General features: G+C 46.9%; 1 protein-coding gene across 1 annotated transcript in view; it reads right to left on the bottom strand.

Moving 5' to 3' along the window:
• ZNF185 (zinc finger protein 185 with LIM domain) overlaps positions 1 to 24,699 on the bottom strand; it is a 41,411-nt gene extending 16,712 nt beyond the window's left edge. The window contains exons 1-21 of the mRNA XM_053274138.1: positions 24,608 to 24,699; positions 23,019 to 23,093; positions 22,064 to 22,132; positions 21,139 to 21,180; positions 20,979 to 21,050; positions 19,462 to 19,530; positions 18,581 to 18,661; positions 17,754 to 17,837; positions 16,582 to 16,620; positions 15,194 to 15,277; positions 13,772 to 13,852; positions 13,501 to 13,587; positions 11,473 to 11,556; positions 11,270 to 11,341; positions 10,293 to 10,382; positions 10,050 to 10,157; positions 8,761 to 8,865; positions 7,099 to 7,179; positions 4,576 to 4,671; positions 2,163 to 2,264; positions 72 to 155 (exon numbers count right to left, since the gene is read on the bottom strand). Of these exons, the coding sequence (XP_053130113.1) occupies positions 72 to 155; positions 2,163 to 2,264; positions 4,576 to 4,671; positions 7,099 to 7,179; positions 8,761 to 8,865; positions 10,050 to 10,157; positions 10,293 to 10,382; positions 11,270 to 11,341; positions 11,473 to 11,556; positions 13,501 to 13,587; positions 13,772 to 13,852; positions 15,194 to 15,277; positions 16,582 to 16,620; positions 17,754 to 17,837; positions 18,581 to 18,661; positions 19,462 to 19,530; positions 20,979 to 21,050; positions 21,139 to 21,180; positions 22,064 to 22,132; positions 23,019 to 23,093; positions 24,608 to 24,693 (1,691 nt within the window). The 5' untranslated portion in view covers positions 24,694 to 24,699. The remainder of the gene's footprint in view (positions 1 to 71; positions 156 to 2,162; positions 2,265 to 4,575; positions 4,672 to 7,098; positions 7,180 to 8,760; positions 8,866 to 10,049; positions 10,158 to 10,292; positions 10,383 to 11,269; positions 11,342 to 11,472; positions 11,557 to 13,500; positions 13,588 to 13,771; positions 13,853 to 15,193; positions 15,278 to 16,581; positions 16,621 to 17,753; positions 17,838 to 18,580; positions 18,662 to 19,461; positions 19,531 to 20,978; positions 21,051 to 21,138; positions 21,181 to 22,063; positions 22,133 to 23,018; positions 23,094 to 24,607) is intronic.
• Positions 24,700 to 24,919: the final 220 nt, after the last annotated feature.

Raw genomic sequence — 24,919 nt, 5'->3', positions numbered from 1 at the left:
GAACATTAAGATGGCAGGAAATATGAGAAACGTCAGTCACCAAATTGCCATACCTTGCCATGGTCCCTTACCTTGCTGTGTCGGAGTCTGATGCATGCTCTCCCTCCTGGCTTTCTGGAGTGACCACACCACTCTCCATGGACAGGGAGCTGGACCTGCAAAGGAAGGAGGAAGAATGTGGGCACGCCAGTGACAGTGATGGAAACCATAGGTTTCATAGGAAGCTGCCATATACTGAGTCAGACCCTTGGTCCACCTAGCTCAGCATTACCTACACAGACTGGCAGCGGCTTCTCCAAGGTTGCAGGCAGGAGTCTCAGCCCTATCTTGGAGATGCCAAGGAGGGAACTTGGAACCTTCTGCAGGCAAGCATGCATGTGCTTTTCCCAGAGCGGCCCCATCCCCTAAGGGGAATATCTTACAGTGCTCACACATGGAGTCTCCCATTCATATGCAACGAGGGTGGATCCTGCTTAGCAAAGAGGGCAATTCATGCTTGCTACCACAGGACCAGCTCTCCTCCCAGTTTCAGGCCTGTCCGAAGCATCCTGGCTCCCCTGCAAGGAATCTTGGGAATGCTTGAATACTTCTGCACCACTTCTCAACCAAGTCCTCTCATTACGCATACTAGAGCTAAATTTCATGTGGTGGCTTGTAGAACTTGGCAGGAAATGAACTCTAATGTTATGCAAATTTATGCGAGGTTTATAAAATTATGCATGGAGCAGAGAAAGTGGATAGAGCGAAATGTTTCTCCCTCTCTCATAACACTAGAATCAGGGGTCACCCCATGAAACTGATGGCCAGGAAATTTAGGACTGACAAAAGGAAGTTCTGTTTCACACAGTACATAATTAATCTATGGAATTCTCTAGATTGGATGGTTTTAAAAGGGGCTCAGACGAATTCATATAGGAAAGGTCTCTCTACTAATCTGAGGGCGATAGGCCACTTCTAGCCTCAGAGGCAAGATGCTGCTCAACACCAGTTGCAGGGGAGCAACAGCAGGAGAGAGGACATGCACACACCTCTTGCCCATGGGTTTTCAGAGGCATCTGGTGGGCCACTGTGGGAAACTGGATGCTGGACTGGATAGGCCATGGGCCTGATCCATTATTCATCTTAACTGATGACCATTATTGTAATTCTCAATTTAGTTCCCTAATTATATTAGTTTTAGGAATAGGATTAACTTCTGTCTTCCAAACTGTTCTAAATTGTTTTAAATTATATGTCTTACCATGTGCTATTTCTTTTTCTGGTCAATTACCGTAATAAAGGTTGATTGACTGATTGACAAAGTTCTCAAAGCAGTTTACATAAGAAAATAAAAATAAACAAATAAAGGTGGTTCCCTATCCTAAGAGGGCTGACAGTCGGATAAGAAACAAAAGATAGACACCAGCAACAGCCACTGGAGATGCTATGCTGGCGTTGGAGAGGACACACACACATTCAGAGGTGCACCTAGATATTTTTGGAGCCTGGACCTAAAGGCCTTTGTGGTGGGCCCTACAGCTCCTGCTGCTGCCAATGGATAAGCAGCAATGCATTATCTATTGGCATTTTTTTTACACCAGAACATACTCAGGGAAAGCTGGAAACTCCTTTTTCTTTGCTTTTCTTTGCTTTTCTTTTAAAAAAGATATTCTGAATAAGATACTTCCCACTGACTTGCAGAGATTTTGCATGGACAATCCTGCCACTTAAATTAGTGGACTACTCAGCATTGGGAGGCACCCCAGGCCTGCAGGGGACTGGACCTCTGCCCAGAAGTCCAGGCCAATGAGCCCCACTGCACACGTTCTTCTGCCTACAGCCATCCAAAGATATCAGCCAACACCAGAGAACACTTTACAGCCCACAGATCTTATGCCACAGTACTGGTCTCCAAGGGGCTTTCCAGAGCAGGAGATAGCCCCCTGGGATCACAAAAACACTGAAGCAACGAAGCTGCGTTATTCGGAGTCAGACCACAGGCCCAGCAAGCATCAGCAACAATCCACTGTGGCCCACTTTCCCCCAGCCTTGCGACCTGAGATCCATTGAACTGGAGACCCCAGGAACTGGACCCAGAACCTTCTACACCCAAGGCATGTGCTTATCAGCAAGGTATGGCCTCCCTTTCAGTGGCAAGGGCTGTTGTCGGACCCGGTACTCACCTGGCACTGTCTAGATCCGAGTCCTCCCTCTTGGCAGCTCTCAGGAGCTCACTCTGGGTCCTGGTGGTGCTCAGGCTGCTTTCACTAGACCACGAGCCGGACCTGACCAAGGGAAGATGGGAGAATGGGCAAATAGGGTCCATGGAGACTATAACTTATTTTCTGGGTTGTTCTTATTGCTCCATATTTTAAAAATTGTTCTGGCCATTCAGACGAATCCTGTCGTTATTATTGATTGTCAGATTGAGATGCTGCGGTTGCATACAATGTGCCCAAAGGTCCTCTGACTGCTAATAGGATGGATTCGGCATCTTAGGATATCTTCTACAGCCTCGTAACCTTTCTGTAGTTGTTGGATGTAATTTGTTATCCTTTGATGTTTTTCGATATTTTGATGTATCGTTTTGTCCCCCCCCCCTTTTTCTGGTCAGTGACCGAATAAAGAAAGTATTATGTTGTATCACATCATATTGTATAGCTTTGTAGGTTATAGCATACAACCTACAAGGTTGAGAGTATAAGAATTTTTGTACCTCACCTAGTACAGGATAGGCATTTTATTAAAACATAATATTCATTCATTCATTCAATTTTTACACCACCCTTCCAAAAATGGCTCAAGGTGGTTTATACAGAGAAATAATAAATAAGAAGATGGATCCCTGTCCCCAAAGGGCTCCCAATTTAAAAAGAAACATAAGATAGACACCAGCGACAGTCACTGGAGGTCCTGTGCTGGGGGTGGATGGGGCCCCCATCTAAATAAACAGAATCACCACATTAAGAGCTGCCTCTTTGCCAAGTTAGCAGGCTTGTTCACACAATTATTAGGGTAGTACAAGTGACGTAACTTAGTACGAACATAAGAACAGCCCTGCTGGATCAGGCCCAAGAAGGCCCATCTAATCCAGCATCCTGCTTCACACAGTGGCCCACCAGATGCCGCTGGAAGCCCCAGGCAGGAGATGAGGGCGTGCCCTCTCTCCTGCTGTTACACCCCTGCAACTAGTATTTGGATATTTGGGAGCTGTGCATGCTCTCATTTTGTGATCATGCTTGATGCAGGGGTAGAACTATAACAGAGCAAAGAACCATAACAGAGCAAAGAACCCAAGGCACCCTGCTTCCAGGAGCCTCCGAGCTCTCAACCCCATCCAGCTGGCCAGGCCCCTGCGTGATGTCTCCCTTGGGGGTTGTGGAGGAGGATTCCTCAGATGAAGACCCAGAGCAGGGGGAGCAGGCTGAGACTCCGGTCGGCTCAGCAGAGCCAGAGCTGACAGGCTCCTCTGCCTCCTTCCCTCCCTCCTCTGCTGATGAAGCCTCCGAGGCCGCTGGTGCCTGCTCCAGATCCCCGACAGCAATGTTTGGCTAGAGTACATGCTCAGAGGGAGGAACACTGTAGCTCGGAGAGGTTGGCCAGAAAGAACAGGGGTCCCAGCTCTGACCCGGCTGCATCCCCCTGACAAGGCCCAGCTGCAGTGATCGGTGGGACTCTCAGCACGCGGCCTATTTAGGGCGTTTAACGCCCAAACATTTGTTTTTAACATGGAACATAGGAACATAGGAAACTGCCATATACTGAGTCAGACCATTGCTCTATCTAGCTCAGTATTGTCTTCACAGACTGTCAGCGGCTTCTCCAAGGTTGCAGGCAGGAATCTCTCTCAGCCCTATCTTGGAGAAGCCAGGGAGGGAACTTGGAACCTAGATGCTCTTCCCAGAGCGGCTCCATCCTCTAAGGGAAATATCTCCCAGTGCTCACACATGCAGTCTCCCATTCAGATGCAACCAGGGCAGACCCTGCTTAGCTATGGGGACAAGTCATGCTTGCTACCACAAGACCAGCTCTCCTGTTGCTTTTAGCAACATTTTAAACAACGTTTTTACAAGGTATTATCTGTTTTCATGCAATAAAGTTGAAGGACTTAAAGGAGAACTTGGGCTAAGGAAGCCAAGCCCAGTCTTGGCTGATCCTAAGAACCACCGGGATCGGTGGCAAACCTGCCAAAAAGGCCAGCCTCTTAAGGGAGTGCTCAGCTCCATTTTTTTAAAAAATTGCCAGCAACGACTGGTTGCAGCCGGGGATGGAAGCCTGCAAGGTTCCCGCCCATCACCAGGGGATACCCAGAATGCACCATGCACTGTGGTGAATTATGGGATTTCCAGGGGCTGGGATGACACGTCCTGGCCACCAGCCTTCCATGCTGCCTGGGGCAGTGGAGGACCATCTGGGTTCATGATCTGCACACCCAGCTCCTTCAACAGATCATCTGCGGCGAAGGGGAAGTTCATGAACCTCCCTCCCTGCCCACCCACCAAGCTCTTCTCACTGCTCGTGAAAAAGGGCTCCCTGTCTGAGATCTTGCACAAACTAAATAAGCAGCCAATCAGGTCCATTCTCCTGCCCTCTTACTTGGCCAGATGAGCTTCCACCTTTTTGAATTCCGTATCACTTGGACTCTCATACGCCGCCTCTCGTGCGGACGTCCTTTCGAAAGCCGAGAAAGATCTGCAAGAAGTAAACAGACTGATTCAATCCCCGGGAGTGACCATCCTGCTTTTATAAACCAATAACGTTGCTTGTGGATCGAATGAGGAGGCTGAAAGAGGGTGCTGATTCACCCAGAGAAGCACAATTGCATACTTTAGACCACTGAATCTAATTTATTAAGACAGTGTACATAAAGGTAGCTGGTGAGTCTTCCAGAACTAGATAGACAAGTGATAGAAGCCGGGACCATCTGGAGATATTGAGGCGGGTCTCACGATCCGTTTTGCCAGCTCCATGACGGAGCCGGCGGGGGCTGGGGAGTTCGGGGACTGCACGCAAGGCATACTGGAGAGACCCCCAGAGCCGGAAGGTGGCTTTTCGCCTCCCCTCCGGGGATCTACTTGTGAGTAGTCTACTCGTGAGTAGCTATGCACGATTTTGAAAACCGGGTTTGCAGAGCGCTCACTCGGCAAACCCGGTTTAAGGGGAGGGGTACTTAGGTGGGTTAACTGCCTGGGTGCCACCGTGCTCACCTGCGAGCCCAGTGGCTCCCACGATCAGCCGAAATCGGGCTAGGCTCCTCTAGCCCGATTTCAGCTGATCGTCAGAATAGCCTCATTATCATGTCTCCCTGAATAGAAGACAACTCTGGATTTAAGATGGCCTCCTGAAAAAGTTGAGGATAAATACAGGTTATACCTGAAAGGGAGAGGACTCCCAATTTAAGATGACACCCACCCACCCCAATTTCTAACATCAAAGAACCTGAGCAGGGAAGGGGCTAGAGCCTTCTTACAACCCATAAGAAGGGGAGGAAGCCACAAAAAGCTCACCCCCACCGCAAATTATCTCCATTGCTTTGCTGGGACGGCAGATCACCTGCCCAGATGATTGCAAGCTGCTGAAAGCAAAAGAGAGGTTTGGGGGCTGGGAGGCCCCCAGAACTCCCATAATTGACCGCGCAAGTGCGGAGATTCCCCCGACGTTAGCTGGGGCTGGCAGACAATTTTAAAAAATGGGGCAAGTGGAAAGCTTGCTCCCTTAACTGCCTATTCAAGGCAGGCTCTGCCACACGGCTCCTGGAGGTTCTGATGATCAGCCGAGACCGGGCTTGGCTTTCTTAGCCTGGTTTTGGCTGATCGTTAGGACAGCCTCCTTGACTTGGATTTAGGCAAATACGGCAGCTGATCCTTGTGGCATCTTCATCAGACAGTGATCGACTCAAAGCCTAACATACTTATCAGACTGCCTACTGCATACTTATCAGACAGCCTAACATACTTATCATACTTATCAGAAAGCCTAACATACTTATACAAAGACAGGTCACACAACCATAGGAGATAAGTCCTTTCCCGTTTCGGGAGTTGGGCGCACTCCCATTTTGCGATTGTTTGTTTGAGAAAAACAAGGAGGCTGTTCTTATGATTAGCCGAAACTCGGCTAGTAAAGCCAAGCCCAGTCTTTGGTGATCGTAAGAACCGCTGGGAGCGGCGTGGCTCCCAGCAGCAGCGCGGCAGCAAACCCCACAAAAGGGCCAGCCTCTTAAATGTGTCTAAGAGAGCTAGCGCTCTCTCTTATCCCATTTTTTAAATCACCTGCCAACCCTGGCTGCTTGTGAGCCACTCAACACCACCAGGGAGGTCGTCTGCAGGGGAGGTGAGCATTTCGAGGCTTCTTCCCCTCGCCCCTTTTGAGCCCTTTCTCCGATCGTGAGAAAGGGCTCAAGGTAGGAGGTGGGGAGCTTGAGCGTGAGTTCAGTCCCAGTTGGGGAGGATGAGCATTCCCTCCCCAGATTCTGTCCCCAGATCCTGAATGAGGTAGGCAGGAAAATCATCCTTCCCAGCTGGGGCTTTGCTCACAATCAAGCTCCCCACGTGCTGTCTTGTTTTTATTGAACACGCAATCGCAGAACAGGAGAGAGTCCAGCTCCTGGAGTAGGACTCGTCTCCTACCCCGTTTATCGTCATGTGACCAGCCCTAATGCCTTTCATGCTGGAAAGGCCAATATCCATTGAGTCATTTCTCCTTCTCTAACAGCAGCAATTAACCAATCATATTTGGAAGGGAGCTTTCATGACCCATCTCTTAATTTGGGCAGATTTCAGATCTTATAGCTCCACCAAATATGGGGGGGAAACACATCCCCAGATGCCACAATGACTGTGAAACCCTTATCGAGGGAACTTCTGCTTGAGGTCATTGCAAGTTTCTCTGAGATGATGTGATCCCTAGTAATGGAACCATTTTGCCATGTCTGGTAGCACGTATCAGTTATCACTGGCTCTGCATAGCTAAGAAGCATGTCTGCTATGCTGTTCCACCTCTGAGAAGGTGGCGTCTTTTATAAAATGGCTCCTTTCACAAAACTACTGAAGCATGGTTCAGGCCTTCTGGCAGGCCAACTGAGAATGATGGAATCTCCAGTGTCCAGCTCCTCCATACCTTTTCGGGCCAATGTCCTCCTCATCATTGAGGTGGATAGGCACATTGTATTTCGCTCCAGAGAGAGCATTCATGCTGTCCCTAGCAAAAAAAGAAAGGCCTATTAGAGACACAGAAACAGTTTGTTTATTTATTTATTTAATACATTTATATACCGCCCAAAACATAAGTTCTCTGGGCAGTTTACAGGACAATAAAAGATCAAAACATTTCAACAATTAAAATTAAAAAGTTAAAATTATTAAAACACAATTAAAACACAATTAAAACAGTATCTAATTAAAAGCCTGGATGAACAAATGCATCTTGACTGCCCTTTTGAAAGTTGTAAGAGATGGGGAGGCTCTTACAACTTTCAATGGTGGATGATCATTTCGGTCATCCCAAATGGTCATCCATTGAACTTACCGATGACCATCCATTGAACTTACAAGTTCAATGGTGGATGACCATTTGGGGCTATTTACGGGCACACACACAACATTTGGGGCTATTTATGGGCACGCACACACCATTTGGGGCTATTTATGGGCACACACACACAAAATATGAGAACCATACTTCTACTCACTGGCCTGGCCTAGGTTACGGATGTGCACAAGCTGTTCATGCACTCCTTTGCAGGGTGGGGTGGGGTACGTTTAACATACAGGTAAGGAGCTCCTTACCTGCTCGCCCCCATCTTGCCACTCCCCACCCCCAGTTCTTGTTTTAGGAACACCTGTGTGGGGCTGCCGGAAACCCCGGAGAGCCACTGCCAGTGAATGTAGACCAGGGGTTCCCAACCTATGGTACTCCAAGTGTTGCTGAACTACAACTCCCATCATCCTCAGTCACAATAAATTGTAGCTGGGGGTGATGGGAGTTGTAGTTCAGCAACATCTGGAGGACCACCAGTTGGGAACCCCTGGTGTAGACAATACTGAGGTACTTGGACCAATGGTCTGATACTGGATCAACGGTCTCCATATGAAAAGTGGGTTCATGTTTAGGTCCAGAAATGGAGAGAGTAAGACTTTGAGCATTAGATTCCATCAGGTGCTTATTTAGTGAATGTGGAACCCCTAGCAAAACTGGTCTTCAGTATGTTTGTCTGGCCACATATAATGCAACACAGCTTAGGAATAAGAACATAAGAACAGCCCTGCTAGATCAGGCCCAAGGAAGCCCATCTAGTCCAGCATCCTGTTTCACATAGTGGCCCACCAGATGCTGCTGGAAGCCTACAGGCAGGAGCTGAAGGCATGCCCACCCTCCTGCTGTTACTCCATTGCAACTGGTATTCAGAAGCATCCTGCCTCTGAGGCTGGAAGTGGCCTATAGCCCTCCAACTGGTAGCCATTGATTAGACCTCTCCTCCATGAAATTATCCAAACCTCTCTTAAAGCCATCCAGGTTGTTGGCTGTCACTACATCTTGTGGTGGAGAATTTCACAAGTTGATTATGCGTTGTGTGGAAAAGTACTTCCATTTGTTGGCCCTAGATTTCCTGGCAATCAATTTTATGGGATAACTCCTGGTTCTAGTGTTATGTGAGAGGGAGAAGAATTTCTCTCTATCCACTTTGGTTTTAGGAATAAAACTAATTGATTTCCCTAGATGTCTACCATGTACACACAGAGTCATTATCAGAGTACATGTCATCCATATACATTACGTTACCTTGCTGTCACTGGCTGATGCTTAGCAAATTCTGCAACTCTTGCATTTGGGCTCTCAAATCTGACTTCTCTGGAGGAGTTTCCTCCTGTGTGATCCAGGGCAGATCTGTCAAGAAAGAAAAAAAACACCTGAAGCCACTTTTTGATACATGAACTATCATGCATCTCCCTTCTGGGAGTTATATGCCGGTGTTATGTATGGTTTTTCTGTTGTCCATCAGACTTTCTACATATTCTCCAAAAGCATTTAGAAAATCTTAGTTGTGGAGGCTACAAATTCAAATGGATCAGCTCAGGAAAGGTTCTGATTAAAACAGATCACAGCAAAGTTGCTTGAGATAAATGACCTCAGAACAGTAGTACATCTGCTGGTCACCTCCAGACTTGACTACTGCAATGCGCTCTATGTGGGGCTGCCTTTGAACATAGTCTGGAAACTGCAGTTGGTCCAGAATGTGGCAGTCAGGTTGGGTCTCTGGGTCATCTTAGAGAGACCATATTACTCCTGTGTTGAAAGAGCTACACTGGCTGCTGATAAGTTTCTGGGCAAAATACAAGGTCTTGGTTATAACCTATAAAGCCATAAACAGCTTGAGCCCTGAGTATTTAAGAGAACGTCTCCTTCGCTATGAACCACTCCGCCCATTGAGATCATCTGGAGAGGTTCGTCTGCAGTTGCCACCGGCTCATGTGGTGGCTACTCGGGGACGGGGCCTTCTCCATTGCTGCCTCGAGGCTTTGGAATGTGCTGTCTGCTGAAATAAGGGCCTCTCCATCTCTTACAACTTTTAAAAAGGCAGTCCAGACACATTTGTTCACCCAGGCTTTTAATTAGATACTGTTTTAATAGTTTGATGGTTTTGAATAGTTTTAACATCGTTTTAAATTTTAAATTGTTGTAATGTTTCAACCTTTTTATTTGTTGTTTTTATTGTTTTGTTGTAAACCGCTCAGAGACTTGCATTTTGGGCAGTATACAAAAATGTTAAATAAATAAATAAATAAATAAATAAATAAATAAATACACATCACTCTCTCCCTGTGGGTCATTTTCCCATGAAAAATGGCCTCCCTAAAAGGAAAGCAAAAAAGCAGCTGGTGAAAAGATCTTAAGCAATAAAATGGCAGAAAGGAAAGGGAAAAGATCACCCCCTCTGCCCCCCTTTTTAGTCTATGCAAAAAAAAAAAAAAAAGGACAAATGCCATGTTACCGAAAATAAAATTATATGTAAGCACACATGTAAGCCATAGTCTGATCCCAGACCTCCAGTTTCTCCTGAGTCCATTTACCTTGCTGAATCAGCAGCTACGTCACTTGGGTATTCTCCGAGCTTGGACCGATGGTGCGTCTCGACTGTGGTGTCAACAATTCGGGTTCGATAATGGCTGCTGGGTCTGCTGATGAGAGGACAGCAGGTCCTGTGAGAACTTTAGCCAGCTCCACTGCTGTGGTTACAGTCTGATACAACCCATGGTCGTAAGTGCACCGGAATGCTCTGTAGCCCCCATTTAAAACTCACAATCTATTAATACCTCTTTGGGCTTGCCTCTGGGGAGATGGTGATGTGAGGAGCCGGAGGCATTTGGTTCACCAATGCACTTCTGGGGTTTCTTGCTTCCCAGCTGTGGATGGCAGCAGAATATCTGATCAATAAAAGACCTACAACTTCTTTTCTTTTTCCATCCAGTTTTCTATTATCTCAAGAATGGTTTTGTTCTGCAAATCTGGCCTTTCTGGGGATTTCACACCAATTTATCTTCCTGAAATTCTAATCCATTCAAACAAGGCGACTCTAGAGTAAGGGCAGTAGCCTTCTAGTATTCTGTGAGTGTGTGTGTGATAAACTGGAAATGCACATTGCAGGAAAAAATATTTAAAATGCATTCTGTTGCTGCTTTGTTCACCAAAGAAATGTCAGTTTTCCTAATTCAATTTTCCCCCAGCATGCCCAACTATGGATGCCACTGGTTTGAGGGAGGGGGGGGGGAAGTGTACTATGTCTAAACATTCTGATTCCATTACCAACATATTTTGCACATTTCAGGCACAATCTATAATATTTAAAGGGTGGTTTTTTGGGGTTTTTTTTTGGTAAAAATGGCCTTATAGTAGATGTTCTCTTGCCTGTGTGTGTGTGTGTGTGTGTGTGTGTGTGTGTGTGTGTGTGGGTGTGTATACACACACACACACCCCAACTGGAAAATTTGCTTATGGCTACAGTAATTGAAAAAGTGGTAGCATGGCTGATTCCGTTACCCTTGGAATTGCCCTGCACCTGAGCAGCAGCTATAGAAACTAACAGTCTGCTCCAAGCATCTGCTGGAGCACCATCCATCTTATATTGTTGTGCTCAGTTTTGTTTTAGTTTTGCTTGGAGCTATCCAAGGTCCTGAACTCTTTTCTCTTGGAGCTGTCCAGGGTCTATATCCCTCTCAGATTCCTGCCTCAACAGTGGCTGTGGCTCGGCCTGGAGCAGAATATTGAAGGAGGGCTATCCAAAGAGTATTACCTGTCCTCCAAAAGAATGGCACCTTGTCTTTCAACACCTGGTGTGGACTGAAAGTTTCCTTCATCTTTCTCCCTGTGGAAATGAAAGCAAGAAAAGTTGGATAAAAGTGTTTCTTCTGCTCCTTGCAACTCAACAAGCCTGTTACAGCACCATCTATTTAGCTACAAGTGTTTTGTGAGTAAGCTTTTTTCAATGGACTTTACCATCTGTTTGAAGAAGAAGCAGTGATCTTTGGGGCACAGTCATCCCAGGAAGTCAATTCACTCTTCTCCTGATCTGAATTATTCCTGGGGGAGGGAAACAAAAACAAGGCATGACCTTTGCAGTCAGGTGTGGGGCATAGAGTAAGAAAAAGGCTGCCATAGGGAAAAGAGGACACATCTCCTATATCTTTAAGAGATGCACAGAAGAGGTAATTTCAGCAGGTGCAGATTTTCTTCCTCCTCCATGACCAGCTGCAACTGCTGAAATGCTTGCTTCTGTTCTTCTCTTAAAGTTATAGAAGATGCCTCCTTCTTTCCATATCGCAAGTATGAAAAATGCAATTAATTCAGCACCTGGAGAAGACCCCCATCAACCTGTTTTTACAGATTTATGTGGGTAAATTGGTGTTCGTTTTTGATGGACAATCCAATTGGAAGACCAAGGCAGGAGGAAAGGAACAAGCAAAAAACCAGCAACAACAATGAAAACCAAACCCATACACCCTGGAATCTTTGACTTTGATGCTAAACAGGTAAGCCGAATTTAGCTATGCTGGGCCCAACATTTGGGCCACAGTGCAGAATGTCAACTTTTTAAAATCCAGCACAGAATATACAACAACTCTGGAGACAAGGGATACACAGACTAGAGCAGGGATTCTCAATGTTGGGTCCGCAGATGTTATTGGATGACAATTCCCATAATCCCCAGCCAAAGGCCACTGCAGCTGGGGATTATGGGAGTTGTCGTCCAGTAACATCTGGGGACCCAACGTTGAGAATCCCTGAACTAGAGTATGATGACTCACAACTGGTTTAGACACAATGCACTGTCTGAACTGGGGGCCCAGACTTGCAAATTGGAGAGAGATTACCTCCCCCAGCTATAGACCAGCCAAGGCATGTTGCTATAAGAACATAAGAACATAAGAACAGCCCTGCTGGATCAGGCCCAAGGCCCATCTAGTCCAGCATCCTGTTTCGCACAGTGGCCCACCAGATGCCATTGGGAGCCTACAGTCAGGAGTTGAGGGCATGCCCTCTCACCTGCCATTACTCCCCTGCAACTGGTACTCAGAGGCACCCTGCCCTTGAGGCAGGAGGTGGCCTACAGCCCTCCGACTAATAGCCATTGATAGACCTCTGCTCCATGAAGTCATCCAAACCCCTCTTAAAGCCATCCAGGTTGTTGGCTGTCACCACATCCTGTGGCAGAGAGTTCCACAAGTGGATCACGCGTTGTGTGAAAAAGTACTTCCGTTTGTTGGTCCTAGACCTTCTGGCAATCAATTTCATGGAGTGACCCCTGGTTCTAGTGTTGTGTGAGAGGGAAAAGAATCTCTCTCTCTCCACTTTCTCCACACCATGCATGATTTTATAGACCTCTATCATGTCTCCCCGCAGTCATCTTTTTTCTAAACTAAAAAGCCCCAGGTGTTGTAGTCTTGCCTCATAGGAAAGGTGCTCTAGTCCCCTGATCATCTTGGTTGCCCTTTTTGTACCTTCTCCAGTTCAACAATGTCCTTTTTAAGATGTGGTGACCAGAACTGTACGCAGTACTCCAAGTGTGGTCGCACCATAGTTTTGTATAAGGGCATTATAATGTTAGCTGTTTTATTTTCAATCCCCTTCCTAATGATCCCTAGCATGGAATTTGCCTTTTTCACAGCTGCCGCACATTGAGTCGACACTTTCAACGAGCTGTCAACCACAACCCCAAGATCCCTCTCCTGGTCCGTCACCGACAGCTCAGATCCCATCAGCATATACTTGAAGTTGGAGAGTTGAATCTCTCTCCCAACCGTATTGCTTCTCTCTTGTCCAGTCTATTTTACTGGCAGTGACTCTAGAGCAGGGATTCTCAACGTTGGGTCCCCAGATGTTATTGGACTTCAACTCCCATAATCACCAGCCCCAGTGCCCTTTGGTTGGGGATTATGGGAGTCTTAAGTCCAATAACATCTGGGGACCCAACACTGAGAATCCCTGCTCTAGAGCTTCCAGAAGTCCCAGATGAATGCAACGTACCTGCTCTCCAGGGAACTGAAGTGGTTGTACATGGGTGAGGAGTTGGAATAGGATTCGGGGGCTTGACTCCTGAGCCCTGTGTCAATGCTACAAGAGAGAAGCAAAGAAGAAAGAGGTTTCTCTGGCTGCTGCCAGTCAAAGTAGGCAGTACTGAGCTAGATGGACGAAGAGTCTGACCCGGCATAAGACTCTCCCTATGTTCCATTGTTGTTTTGCACATCATATGAGTTACTGTAACATAGGATGGGGTAGAAGCCCAAATTGTACTAACCTGGTGGCAGAGGCAGCACTGGCCATTCTTGATTCACTCCAGGGAGACCCAGACATGCCCCTTCTTTCCCCATCGGTGCTGCTGGTAACCAGAGAGCCAGAAAGTGAATCTGGAGAAATGCTATTTTCAAAAGGATCTGGCAGTTGATGGCAACCTACTGTAGTCTGAAGTCATTCACACAATCAAAAACTGTGTTCTACCTGGGTTTGGGAGCTGTGTGTGCTCCCAGTTTTTAGTTATGTGGATGCAAGGTCCGAGAAAAACATAAGTAGAAGTGATTGTGTGCAGGGGCAGAGGGAGACCAGCAATGGCCCGGGTTCAGCCCGCCGCTGCAGCCCTAGCCCCACCTCCTGCGTCAGATGCATCTGATGCCGACACAGGGTGTGTAGCTTAGCTTGCAAACGGGCGTAGCTTAGCCTGCAAATGGGGCCACGCAGCCCCATTTGTGAGCAAAGTTGGGTCAGCACCACATTCGCAAAAAGGCAAGGAGAGCCACTCTGGCCATGCTGCGAATGCCAGATTTTGCTCGTCAATGGGGCCACACGGCCCATTTGCAATTGAAATAACACCCCTGCATCTGACATCAGATGCAGGGGCATGGCTGGGGTGTGGCGCATGGCCCCTGAGGGTGGGCGGCCCGGGTTTTTCGAACCTGTTCGCATAATAGTGGCTCCACCCCTGATTGTGTAGAAGCAAGGTAGGAGGAGAAGCTACCCAGGTTTCCCTCCGACCTTGCTTCCACACAACCAAAAATTGGGAGCATACACCGCTCCCAAACCCAGGTAGAACACTGCTTTTGATTGTGTGAATGACCTCACTGTGTTTGGCTCCATCATGAATATCAGGACTTAGACCACTAACTCTCATGACTATACCCATCAATAGACCTATCCTCCATAAATTGTAGATCATTCACTTTTCACTTGACACTTTAACAACATTTCACTACAGAGTGCTCCAAGGGGGCCCTCTCTCCTACATGCATACTCGGCCAGTAAGGACGGTGCCTCATCAGCTAAACTGGACTCAGTGCATCAATTTATTCTATTTTAAATTAGTATGGCTGCATTCACACAACCCCCGTTGTAAAGAGTAAGCCCGGACTGCTGAGCCCTGCAGAGCCGATTCTGAGAACCCAGAATTCCCAGGCAATCCTGGTCAAACCACTGTGGTTCAACAAGAATAGATCACCAGGATCAGCTCCTGGTTTGAAGATGATTTCACCATCGAGGTTTTACCAAATTGCCTGGAAGTTCTGCGTTCTCACATCCAGTTCTTTAACCGTGAACTGTGACACCTGATTTTTAATCAATTAATTTGATTAGTAACAGCATTCCCATATCCAGTAATGGCATACACTCCATTCCTGCCTGTCCACACACACCCCTTCCCTCTAATCTAATCCTAATAAAAGGATCTTACCTTTTCCCACGACTGCTGGACCATGCTGATGCAGGGACAGTCTGACTTCTGGAACGGGGGCCTATATCATCTTCAAAGCCAACCCTTTCAGGAAGAGAGAAAGTCCACATATGAATGGCATCACCCTATCTGCTACTCCACTTATTTTTAGGGTGGGAGTTGTAGTTTTTTCAGAGGTGCACCTAGGTAATTTTGGAGCCTGGACCTAAAGCCCTTTGGAGACCCCCTACTCTGCTGCAAGTTACTGAGAATCCTGCCTGCAACCTTGGAGAAGCTGCTGCCAGTCTGTGTAGACAATGCTAAGCTAGGTGGACCAAGGGTCTGACTCGGTATAAGGCAGCTTCCTCTGTGGAGGCTGTTAAGGATTGCATTTGGTTTCAGAAAGGTTTCTCATACACCTTGATTTGAGCTGAAGCCATAGCTCAGTTGTAGAGCATCTGCTCTGCACACAGAAGGTCCCAGGTTCACTCCCTGGCAACCTTTCCAGGTAGGGCCGGGAGAGACATTTGACCTGGAGAAACACTGCCAGTCAGTGTAGACAGTATTGGGCTAGACGGATCAATGGTCTGACTCAGTATAAGGCAGCTTCCTATTTTACTATGTACCTATTGGCTAGTGATTATGATGTTACTGGTGATGAACGATGCACTCCTTTCTCCTCCCCTATGCTTATATCGTTTTGTAGAGGGATAGGGCTGTAGTCCAGTGGAAGAGCTTCTGCTTGGCATGCAGAAGGTCCTAGGTTCAGTCTGTGGTTCAGTCTGTGGCATTTCCAGGTATGGCTGGGAAAGATTCCTGCCTGAAACCTTGGATAACCATTGCCCGTCAATACTGAGACAATACTGAGCTAGATGGCCTTTGATCTGACTTGGTACAAAGCAGTTTCATAGGATCTCTCTCTCTCTCTCTCTCTCTCTCTCACACACACACACACACCAAGGAATCCTGGGAACTGCAGTCTTCCATAGCAATCATACAATAATCTTGTTACAATAATAACATTAAATGTGTGAATGTTCAAGGAGATCAATCTACCTGTTGATGTTTAATGATTTTTTTTTAAAGTGTTTTAAAAATTCATTAATAATCAATGAGTGGACTGATCTCCTCAAACACCCACACATTTAATGTTATAATGTAGGAACGCAGTGTGAAATCTCAGTGCTTTCTGCCCAGCCATTCCAGAGGTATTAATATTTTTGAGTTTCCCACAGATCTCTATGGGGAAATTATCCAGTGGAGCTCATGTTCATTTCTTACACAGAGGCCTCTTCAGGTTGAACCTATCTTAACACACCTTATCCCTTGCCTTGTCTCCAAATCAATTCAATGGCCACTACGGACTTATAGCATGATTTCAAGGGCACCAGAACTGGAGACCCTCTTACCTCTTGGCCTCAAAGGGAGGTGCTTCTTGTATGGGGCTCCTGCAAAGGAGACACAAATATTCAAGGAGGTATGTAGAACAAGTTCCAATCACAACTCATTGCAAAAGCTCAGCCTTTCTCATGGGTTTGTTTTTAAGGTACAGTCGTCCTTCACCAACCTCAAGGGTTCCGTTCCTGGAAACTCTCGCGGTTGGTGAATTTGCGGTTGACAAGGTATTGAAATGAATGGGAAACAGGGAGTTAGGGGAATCGTGATTGGGAAAGTACTTAAAAAATAAAGAGAAAATAGAAAAAAATCCCCCAACCCATAAAATGACTCCCTGATTGCTGGAAATGATCCCCTGAACCCCTGAAATGACCCTCTGACCCCCAGAAATGACCCCCTGAATTCCCCCAAATCACCCCTGACCTCCAGAAATGAGCTCCTGACTCCCAGAATTACCCCCGGCCCTAGGAATGACCCCCCTGGCCCCAGAAAGTCCCCCCAAAAGCCCCCCCTTTTTTTTAAAAAAAAGGTGCCAAACCAGGGATACTTGGGTCGCTGTTGGTGAGGGTGGTGACAATTTCCCAATCGTGGATACTCAAATCCGTGATTGGGAAACCTGCGATTGGCAAGGGATGACTGTATTCCTTTGTGAATAACACTTGCAGATAGGAATACAATAATCGCTTTCTCATTTACCCCCAGTAAATTATCTTGATTAGTGCTTGGGAAATGCCATAACTTTTGGGGAAGGATGTAGCCAAGTGGCAGAGCCTCTGCTTTGAACACAGAATATCCCAGGTGCCATCTCCAGGTCGGGCTGGGAGAGACCCCTGCCTGAAACCCTGGAAAGTCACTGCCAGTCGGGATAGACCAGGCTCGCACAATGTTGGCCCTCCTGAACACGTTGGACTACAACTGCCATCATCCCCGACTATTGGCCACTGTGGCTGGGGATGATGGGAGTTGTAGTCCAACAGCAGCTGGAGGGCTGTTGTGCAGCCTGGTATAGACAACACGGAGCAAGATGGACCCACTAGGAGGCAGTTTCCTATGCAGCCTTAATCCTGCACACATAGATGGTTCAATATACATATTATAAAAGGAAGTAGCATACAATGGATGCCCCATAAATAATACTTGGGCTTAGTTGTCCTTGTTACTCCTACTTTCCTCCCCTCAAACTCACCCATTGCTTTTCTTTGCAGCGGAAAGGACATAGGAACGTTCCCTGCTGGCCGTCCGCCTCAGCACACTGCTTGCAGCTTCAGTCCTGCAAAGGAAAGGGAGAAGGTACATTCCCAGGACGGAATCAGAGGGTCTCTGGCTTCTGAAAAGACCAGTTTCGACATCCATCCTCCCATCCATCCATCTACCCATCACAATTACATACCGCCCCATATAAAATCTCTGGGCCATTTGCAAATTAAAATACAGCCACAATTAAAACCTTAAACCACATACAACAAATTAAAACAACCATCAATAAATCTCTAAAACCTCATAGACTAAAAGCCTGGTATTTAAAATAGGAGCCATTTCAAGAAGCGTTTGCACAGAGATGATTTCATTTGGGAGCATGTTCCAGAGCCACGAGGAAGTTCTAAAAACTTTTTAAGAAGTGTATTAAAAATCAACGAGTAGCCTGATCTCCTTAAATATCCACACATTTAATGTTATTATCATGTAGGGATCTTGTTATTTTCATTTGAAATTTCAGGGCTTTTTGCCCAGCCATTCCAGTAGTATTTTTTAGTTTCCCATCTATTCCCATGGAGAAATCAGGATTTAAATTGGAAATTGGAGTGAAGCTCCCCCTAGTGGCAGCTTGTATTCATGGCACACATTTGCTCAGTTGTAAATCTGTCCGGGACTCAGTTCTAGTCTTCGGAAACAAAATCCTCATACATGCAGTTCTGAAGGGAAAGCAGGTGTATGAGCCATATCTGTTAGACAGAGCTGATGGGGCAAGCTCTGCTCAGACATGTTCAAGAAGTAATAGGCAAGATCAGGTACCTCTTTTTTTGCTCGTCTGGGGAGACAGAAGACCCCACTTCATTCGGAGCCGAGGATTCTCGCTTGACATTGTAGGGTGCTCTGATTAACAGACAGGGAAAGAGAGGTGGGTCAAAGGCTGGGCCCCTCTTACCAGCCACAGGAAGACATTTGCTTTTCTTAGTCTCTGCTCCAGTCCCAGACAGGCACTAAGGACAGGACATGCCATGAAAGAGGTTCTTATCAGGAGCCAGAAGCTCTGCTAGACCCTGGGGGAACAGCCATGGATGTGCATGTTTCCTGTGAGGAGAGCTAGTCTAACAGGAGGAGATCTGGTCTTGTGGTAGCAAGCATGAATTGTCCCCTTTGCTAAGGGGATGGGGCCACTGTGAGACAATACTGAGCTAGATGGACCAATGGTCTGACTCGGTAGAAGGCAGCTTCCGATGTTCCTATGGGTTGTATTTCTCACGATCCCGCTTTGATGAGCGGTAAAGTATTCTGTTGCCTACGAGCAGCCCATGGGGCTGTTCTCACGACCTCAAATAGGGCCAGAGGCTCATCCATCCTCTAACAGGGATTCCCAGATGTTGACTACAAATCCCAGAATCCCCAAGCAAAGGCTACTGCAGCTAGGGATGCTGGGAGTTGTAGTCAACAACACCAGGGAATCCCTGTTAGAGGGGTCACTGCCAGCCAAGACACTATCTGGGGCACTTGCCCTCTGTTCTGTTGCCTCCTAGTGGTGGGGGTCAGGATTTCAAACATGGGAAATCCAAAATTACCGAAACACACAGGCCTACATATGAGCATCACGGGCATTCCACATGTGCCTGTCCCAAGTCGGGCTGATCAAGAACTGCTTGGAGTTTCTCAGACAGGACGAATTGTGAGATACTTACAGCCTCTTATACTCCTCGGTTGACATCTTGTACCCTTGAGAGAAACGGGGCAGGCTGGCACTCTTGGCACTGAAAGCAAAACACACCCAGAGGCCATCAGAAAGTCTGGGCAAACCAAAAGTGTTGCTTCTGCAGCATTATGTTCCTTGTGTCATGTGAAGGGGTTACCATTTTGAGGGACTGAGGTTTGGATCCAGGAGGCTTCTACATGGGGGATATTCTATCTCTCAATTTTATATCAAGGGGATTAATGGTGGGCAACCAACTATGAAACCTGCCACCTAATGGCGCAGTGGGGAAGTAACTTGCCTAGGGAGCAAGAGGTTGCTGGTTCGAATCCCCGCTGGTGTGTTTTCCAGACTATGGGAAACACTTATATCGGGCAGCAGTGATATAGAAGATGCTGAAAGGCATCATCTCAAACTGCATGGGGGGGAGGCAATGGTCAACCCCTCCTGTAGTCTACCAAAGACAGCCATAGGGCTCTGTGGACGCCAGGAGTCAACACCGACTCGATGGCACAACTTTAATTACTTAGATAAGCTGACAGTAGCAAAACACTACAGAGCCTTCACACTAACACGCTCTGGCATTTTACCTTCTGCTGTGTTTGAAGGCAGGATTTTAAAAGTCCCTTATGCTTAGCATTTATGTGCTTGCAAGTCAGAAGCTATCGAGACATTATCCCATGTGTTGTTATACTATAGTTTCTACTGGGACATTCATTATGAATTAATAGTGCCCATCCTAGGAATTTACCCTGGCCGCCCAGATGAATTCTATGCTAACTGTCTTTTATCTGATAGTGATGACAGAATTACTTCTGCAGTCACTAAGTTTTGTTTTGTTGACATTAGAATTCGAAGGAAGCGTATATCTGCATAGTTATATTTTATAAGGTTTACAAATACCTGGATTCGTTTATTGTTACTGTTTGAGCTGTATGTATATTTTTTTTCTGGCCAGCAATTTTAAATAAACAGAATGGAACCATCTCTCCCCCATCCTGGATGGTGAAGCTGGAATATCCCCATATGGCAGGCCTGCTCAACTTAGGCCCCCCCAACTGTTTTTGAACTATGACTCCCATAATCCCCAATCACAGTGGCCAATAGGCAGGGATTATGGGAATTGTAGGCCAACATCTGCAGGAGGGCCGGAGTTGAGCAGCCCTACCTTATGGTTTCATTTTTAAAAAGCAGATGTTGTTAGACTACAGCTCCCATCATACCTTCCAGTCCTTGTGGCAGGGAGTGATGGAAGTTGTAGTCTAACCACATCTGGGGGCCTAAGTTTAAGAACACCTGGCTTATACAAAGCCATGCCCCAGCCTCAGCTTATGTTTCTTTTTAAATTGTGAGCCCTTTGGGGACAGGGATCCTTCTTATTTATGTATTATTTCTCTGTGTAAACTGCCCTGAGTCATTTTTGGAAGGGTGGTATAGAAATCAAATTAATAATAATAATAATAATAAATAATTATAACAATAACAACTCCAGGATGCAAGTAGACTCACCTTTTCTGTGAGCCATTTGACGCTGTGTTTGGAGGAGATGCTGCCTTATCAATTGTTTTGGTGAAAACCCCCCTACATGAAAAAGAGAATAAATAAGAAGCTGTGTCTCATTTCACATCGAGTGAAATGCTATCCCTCCCTTTCTTGTCAATATACACACCTGATAAGGTAACCAGAAGGTGATGTGGTGCTGCTGGGAGACCTATGTGGAAAACAGAAATACATGGTTTCCAAAAGGAAAAAACAACAACAAGAAGTTCTGGTAAGATCTAATCTACCTATTTCTTGTCGCTATCATCTAAATTGCAGAAATGCACCTAGGTAATTTTGTAGCCTGGACCTAAAGGCCATTGGAGGTCCCACTCCCCTGCAAATTAAGCATCATCATGCTCGGTTGGGTGACCACACCACCCAGGACAGACTAAAAAAGGATTGGGGGGCCTCTGGGGCTGTGGAGGCCCTGGACTTCGGCCCGGAAGTCCAGGGATAAGAGCACCTCTGCTTAATTGGCAATTGCCATCTTCACAAGTTAGCCCACTTCTGCCTCAAATGTCCATGTGTCCGCCATCTTGAATTGGTTTCAAACTCACAACTGCCTTCATTGTGTGTGCGATGGAATTGCACAGCCAAGCGGGGGCTCTGATGTCTGTCCAGACCAGGTTAGGAGCTCCCCCACCCCCCGCCAACCACCCTGATATGATCATGAGAATGGCTTCCATGTGTGAGTTAAAAACAAGGTTGGAGGTGCCAACAGTGATCGTGTGCTAAGCAGCAGCTGGGTCAAAGGACTCCCTCCTACGGAAAAGCCCTACACCCCTGTTACTGCTTAGCACACAATCACGGGTGGCACCTCGATCTCGATCACAGGCACCTGGTTGTGCGCACAGCTCCTGAATTAAGGTTAAAGGCTGCCCCTACTCCAATTGCAATAATGTGAACTGCCCTAGTAAGTCCAGACGCAATCAGAACTGCACAGCACGCAAAGCCAAACAATATTTTTAGATCTAGGTAATATTTTCTCCGAAACAAAAACCAAAAAAAAGAGGGGGGGGTTACATTTCTTGCCGGAAAAGGGACACACTCACTTTCTGGGAGGACTTTTTGCTGAAGGAGACTGGGGTTCAGCTTGTGAAGGAGGCTCTGAAAATGTTATACTGGGAGAACAGGAGGGAAATAGAATCAGAAGAAGAAAACCAAAGAAAACAGCTGGACAAAGCACCCTATGTCCATGGTGGAATGGGAATGGTCAAAGGGAGAGATGACACCCCAGTGAAATAGACTGATGTTCATTTAAGAGACTTAGGTGGGTTGTTGAACCAATGAGCACATGGGAGAGGCAAGGCAGGCCCTGCTGAAGGGTGGCCAGTTTTGTAAATGGGTTGGGGGAATTGTGCTTCTTTCTTTTAAAAGACATCCAAAGCACTAACATCTGGCTATAGAAAAGCCTAGAGATCTGTCCAACATTTTCTTGCATTCCCATTAAAACAGCAAACATTCCAATCTGGGGGGATTTTTCAGAGTAGGGGTTCTCCACCATGGGTCTGCAGTTGTTGCTGGACCACAACCCCTACCATCCCCTGCCACTGTGGCAGGGGATGGTGGGCACTCTGGGCTACCCTGGTGCCTCCCATACGGAGTTATGGGGCTGCTGAAATCCCCATTATTCCCTATGGGGAAAAGCTTAAAGACATGCAAACTTCAAAAAAAAAAAATCACCCCTTTGCCCAATTTCTTTGAAATTTAGGTGGTAGCTTCCACCCATTGGGCATTACCACCCATCCCACTCTTTCCCCCAGAACCTCTTTTTTGCCCCAAATTGATTCAGATTCAGATTTGGATTGATTCAGATCCAAATCGAATCTGGGGTGATGGGGGGGGGGGCAGATTTGGACCCAAAACAAATTGAGGATGATACAATTCAGATAAAAATTGAATGGAAAAAATTGATCTGTGCACATCCCTAGTTGGAAGGGAGCCCCAATGAGCAGATCCTATCTGATCACTAAGGAGGTGAGATGAACGAGTGATTCTCACAGGTACCTGCGATTTGGCGACAAAGTTCCAGGTGAGACAGGAAATCTCCCATCTGCACCTCTGCTTCTCAGTGTTGAATGCCTGTCAGGAAGGTAGAGGAAGAGAAACACCATGGTAAGGACATCAGTCAAACATGATTTCATCTGGCTTTTGGGGTCAAGGTGCACCTAAGGAGTACTGAGACCAGCTACTCCCATCTCACAGGTGTTACGACTTACTCTAGCTTAGGGGTTCCCAACCTGTGGTCCTCCAGATGTTGCTGAACTACAACTCCCATCATCCCCAGCTACAATTTATTGTGGCTGGGGATGATGGGAGCTGTAGTTCAGCAACATCTGGAGAACTACAGGTTGGCATCCTCTGCCTAACTTACGACTTACAGGGGCTACTACTCACTCTAGCTTAGGCCTGCTCAACTTCAGCCCTCCCACAGATGTTGGCCTACAACTCCCATAATCCCTGGCTATTGGCCACTGTGGCTGGGGATTATGGGAGTTGTAGTCCAAAAACAGCTGGGCCTAAGTTGAGCAGGCCTGGTCTAGCTACTACTTTGTCTCACAGGTGCTATCCTCCAGGGCAGGCCTGCTCTTTTCCACCCCCCAGCTGTTTTAGGCCTACAACTCTCATAATCCCCAGACACAGTGACCAAGAGCCAGGGATTATGGGAGTTGTAGGCCAACATCTGCAGGGGGGCCAAAGCTGAGTTGCTCTAGGGCCAGGATACCCTCAGTCTCAGAACACTTGCTTAAACTGGAGTAAGTCACCTTGCAGGACACACATTGGGTATTTCCTACTAGCAGCTGCCTGATACAGAGTCAGACCATTGGTCCATTTTGCTCAGTATTGTCGACACTGACTGGCAGCTGCTCTCCAGGGTTTCAGATGGGTCTCTCCTAGGCCTACTTGGAGATGCTGCCAGGATTGAACCTGGGGCCTTCTGCATGCAAGACAGGTGCTCTTCCACTGAGCTATGGCCCTTCTTTTAAAGGGAAATGAAATTGCAGCTCTTCGTTGAATTTTCAGTGGGGTGCTGCTGTTCCCCCGTTGCTGCCACAGTCACTGGCTGCTCTGGTCAGCAGCTTCTTTCCTTAGTCAGTGTGGATCTTCATATCCATGGCACCACACACACTGGAACATAGGCACATAGGAATCTGACATAGGAAGCTGCCATATACTTAGTCAGACCCTTGGTCCATCTAGCTCAGTATTGTCTACAGACTGGCAGCGGCTTGTCCAAGATTGCAGGCAGGAGTCTGTCCCTGTCCTATCTAGAGATGTCAGAGAGGGAATCTGGAAGCTTCTGCATGCAAGCTTGCAGGTGCTCTTCCCAGAGCGGCCCCATCCCCTCAGGGGAATATCTTCCAGTGCTCACACATGGAGTCTCCCATTCAAATGCAAATGCAGAGTGGACCCTGCTTAACAAAGGGGACAGTTGATACCACAAGATCAGTTCTTCCTTCCCACTGCTTGGAGAAAAGAGCCTGAGGACTTTTCTCTGGGATGCAGGGTGATCATGGAGGTGTTATCGTTGGACTGGGCAGATTATGGCAGTGAAGCCAAGTAGGTAGAGAGGGCAGATGGTTATCTCTGCTTACAATGGGCTGTCATTCTGCTCCTCCTCAGAATTGGATCTCTTCTGTATCCAGCTGTTGTCTCCTTTCAGTGTCGTTCGCACTTTCATCTGGGTGATGATCCTCTTCCGGTCTTCCTCACTGGGTAGAATGACGCCATCTAAAAGAGGAGTCTTGTTATTGTTCTGCCAGATGATGTAATGCAAATAAAATCTATCTACACACTCAGTCTAAAAAGCCAACTATCAAGAAGTTTGGACAGCCAGGGACAGAGGATCCAACAATCTGCTGGTCGAACTTCCACCCCAACTCCTTGTGTGTCCTTGAGCAAATGAC

The sequence above is a fragment of the Hemicordylus capensis genome, chromosome 11, assembly GCF_027244095.1.
Source record: "Hemicordylus capensis ecotype Gifberg chromosome 11, rHemCap1.1.pri, whole genome shotgun sequence".
NCBI classification, from domain to species: domain Eukaryota; kingdom Metazoa; phylum Chordata; class Lepidosauria; order Squamata; family Cordylidae; genus Hemicordylus; species Hemicordylus capensis.
Note: the sequence above shows the minus strand (reverse complement) of the source record. Positions and strands in the feature narration are given on the sequence as shown.